Source organism: Dendrobium catenatum, unplaced genomic scaffold (assembly GCF_001605985.2).
Source record: "Dendrobium catenatum unplaced genomic scaffold, ASM160598v2 fragScaff_scaffold_621, whole genome shotgun sequence".
Taxonomy (NCBI): domain Eukaryota; kingdom Viridiplantae; phylum Streptophyta; class Magnoliopsida; order Asparagales; family Orchidaceae; genus Dendrobium; species Dendrobium catenatum.
In genome coordinates this window covers 16,910,636-16,914,324 of record NW_021319083.1, presented here as the reverse complement: position 1 = coordinate 16,914,324, position 3,689 = coordinate 16,910,636, and the positions used below count along the sequence as shown (strand labels likewise).

Here is a 3,689-nt window from a genome sequence, read left to right as displayed (position 1 = left end):
ATTCTTATTTTATAGACTACTAAATGAACAAGAGTCATCAATGGCTCCTGTTACAGATTTTATCGAACCCTAAACATTTGACGTGGTACTAAAGAAAACAACGAGGTTAAAGTCACTAGAATTCGACAGGGAAATGACAATTTATGGTTATGGGTCATCTTAACAAGAAGTGCAAAGATAAGTAAGTTTCGAGAAAACAAACGGGCTAAGGTTGTTGTAGTTTAGCTTAGTTTGCATGATTTGCTGATGTGGATGTAGTCCGAGGCAGCCTTGGCCACTTGGGATGCTGGAGAGATGGAACTAATGAAATACGTGTAGGGGGTGTGTCTGAGCGGATGTAGATTTTGATAAAGGGCCGTCATGGGCTGCGGCCACGAAGGAGAATGTGGTTGTCCGTAAGGTCATTAATATGAAGCCGGTGGAGTCAAATTGATACATAGCAATTAATTGTCAGACGTTAAATTTGTGGATTGCGAATGAAAAAAATTATCAATATCTATTGGGAAAATTAGATTTATAGCCCTCCAAAAGAATTTCAAAATAATATATTTGTGGTTGAGAAGAGCCACTGAGAATTCTCCAATGAGATGCTTGATTGAAGGAAAATTTTATTATGGATTGTGGTGAAGGATACCTAGCCATGAGCTTACCAACCAGTGTATATTGAAGAGGTTTAACCAACTTATTAATAATATTTATAAGAAAAATATGTTGGAATGAATAGGCTTTTTGGAGCAAGAAAAGACTAAAATGAAAACAGAAAAGAGAAGAAGAAAGAAATAATAAGTTTTATTTTTCACTTTTGGCTTGATACAAATTCAAAAACATTATCACTATTTATTCTGATAGTTCATAGCTAATTATGGCCTTAAATTTTTTTTTCATAAAGCCATATACAATGATGACTCACTAACTTATGAAACCTGCAAATTAATTATAAATTATATTAGCTTAATAATTAATTAGGGCCTTTAATTAATTTTGGTCATGGGCCTCACGACTTTAATTATATTATACGAGCTTTATCAACCCTGAACAAGAAGCTTCGACATGGGTTTTAAATGGAATCGGGCCCTTTAGCTAATTGGGCTTTTTTGGCTAATTAAAGACTACTGATTAATTAATACTTTTGAGGAGATTATCCTCAATGATTTTTTGGCAGAAAGCAGTCTAAAATCCTACATGAAAAAGTAAAATTGAGTCAAATTGCCATGTCATGGCTTGCGTTTCAGCAAATATCGATCGGGTCATCCCTGTATGTTTTTTAGGGAAATTTCATCCCTGATGGCTCTTATACTGCTTAGTCACAACTTAACAAACGCTTGCGTGTATGGAATGGATAGATGTCCACGCTACATTTGCTGCATGTGTCTGCATCAGTCTGCGTCGGGTCGGGTGCACTATAAATATCTGAGCAGCTTCCCATGCACCTTTAGATTAAGCCCCAAACAGCAAGCTTGTGGTGAACCAGCGAGAGAGAGAGATGGAGAAGAGATGGTCTCTTCATGGAGCCACTGCTTTGGTCACCGGTGGCTCTAAAGGAATCGGGTTAATTTATGAATTTTTCCTTGTCTTTCCCTTCTTGACACTTGAACAATCATTGATGGATGATGATATATGAATTAATATTTCAGGAAAGCGATAGTAGAAGAGCTGGCCAGGCTCGGAGCAAAGGTGCACACTTGTGCTCGGAATCAAGTTGAGCTTGATAAATCCCTTCAGCACTGGCTTAGCTTGAAACTTGATGTCACAGCTTCAGTTTGTGATGTTTCCTCTCGAGCAGAGAGGGAGAAATTGGTCGCCACAGTTTCTTCTCTCTTCCAAGGGAGCCTCAACATACTTGTAAGTTAGCCCTTCTTAGATACGGCTAACTATACTTGTTGTTGAGAATGCTCTCAAATATATATAAAACTGTACTGTGCGTGCAGGTTAATAACACAGGAACTTCGATAATGAAAACAGCCCTTGAAAGTAGTTTAGAGGATTACTCATTTCTGATGGCCACCAATTTGGAATCAGCTCTTCACCTCAGCCAACTTTGTCACCCGCTTCTCAAGGCTTCCGGCGCCGGCAGCATCGTCTTCATCTCCTCCGTTTCAGGGCTCGTCGCCACTCCAATTTCAACCGTGTACGGTCTCACTAAAGGTACGTTACTTCCCCTGTTCCTTATCTTCATTAATTAATTACATATCAATTAAGTTGTTCTAATTAGTGAGATAGATATGTATATTATGCATTAATCTTGGTCAGGTGCAATGAACCAATTGACGAGAAATCTGGCTTTGGAGTGGGCACAAGACAACATCCGATCCAATTGCATCGCCCCGGGTCCAATTCTAACTCCATTAGCAGAACGGGTGAGAATGATCAATTAATTAGTATAAAATTCAAATTAGGGTTTAGACATTTGCTTTTATACTAATTGACGTTTCATTAACTTGCAGTATTTTAAACAAGAGAATGCTCCGACGATAGAAAGCTTTGGGATTCCGTTGGGACGCGCCGGCGAACCGGAGGAGGTGGCGGCACTGGCGGCGTTTCTGTGCATGCCTTCAGCTTCTTATATTACCGGTCAGGTGGTTGCGGTCGATGGAGGGTTGACCATATGCCGCTGATTGAAACCAAATTAAAAATATATTATAAAGTTTAATTTTATATAATTTGCAGCTTCCATGTTATGCGAACGCCAAATAAATTATAATTAGTATTGTGCTGTCAATCGAACTTCTTCCTTCATGTACGCAAACATATCATGTCAATTTGGGCAAATTATTGCATCCGGTCACCTGACCGGACGCGGAAAATAGGTTCGGACATCCAATAAAAATTTGCCACGTCACCTGTGCTTTTGACTTGCGCTTTAGTTGCACTTTAGTTGTGCTTTAGTTGCGCTTTACCTGTGCTTTTGACTGCGCTTTGACCTGCGCTTTACTTGCGCTTTTGACACGCTTAATTTAAAATAATATTTTATTAATATTCGGACCTATCTCCGCGTCTGGTAACAGGATGCAATAATTTGCCGTCAATTTGACATCGATAAGATATGCCATAAAAAATTATCTTGATTATGCACGAATATTGAGACAAAATCAAGTTGGAAACTTTTGAAACTAAATTTGGACCTTCTGAACTTCGATTTCAGCAAACTTATATTCGAACTAGACGTCTCAAAAAGACGAACCCAACGACACCAAATTCGACTCAATCTTAGCCCAAATGGGACCAAATCGAAGATTCAAAGCGCATTTAGAAGGTTCAAGCTATAAATTGGATGACAAAATAGTTTCCAAACGTTCAATGCTTATAGTCAAATCGAGCTGCTCGACGATAAGAATCCAATGAGCCAAAGATTGATGAATTTTGACATCATTAGAGTACTCAAATGCTCTGTATAATGATCAAAGGAGTCGATGTCGGCTGTCCATTCAAAACACTCTCAACATACACATGATCTCCTCCCTATTTACTAGCCATATCACTCTTAGAAAATTATAAATAGACTCCTCATTTTTTATGAAAAAGGGACTCAAGCAAGGAAGACAAGGAAGAGAAGGAAGAAAGAGAAACTAGAGCTCTCTTGCCACCAAACACCTCCTCGACCACAATCGAACCACCTATAGCTTATCCGAAAGTTTCATAAGCAATTTTCTCGTGAATGGTTAGAGACTTTTTCAACTTATTTATTGAAG

General features: G+C 38.6%; 1 protein-coding gene across 1 annotated transcript; it reads left to right on the top strand.

Annotated features, from left to right (window-relative positions):
• The first annotated feature begins 1,415 nt into the window (after positions 1 to 1,415).
• On the top strand, positions 1,416 to 2,719 carry LOC110105464 (tropinone reductase-like). The gene is made up of 5 exons (XM_020834990.2): positions 1,416 to 1,548; positions 1,635 to 1,842; positions 1,929 to 2,145; positions 2,251 to 2,357; positions 2,445 to 2,719. The coding sequence occupies exons 1-5, from the start codon at positions 1,484 to 1,486 to the stop codon at positions 2,613 to 2,615; spliced, it is 768 nt and encodes a 255-aa protein (XP_020690649.1). The 5' UTR covers positions 1,416 to 1,483; the 3' UTR covers positions 2,616 to 2,719.
• Positions 2,720 to 3,689: the final 970 nt, after the last annotated feature.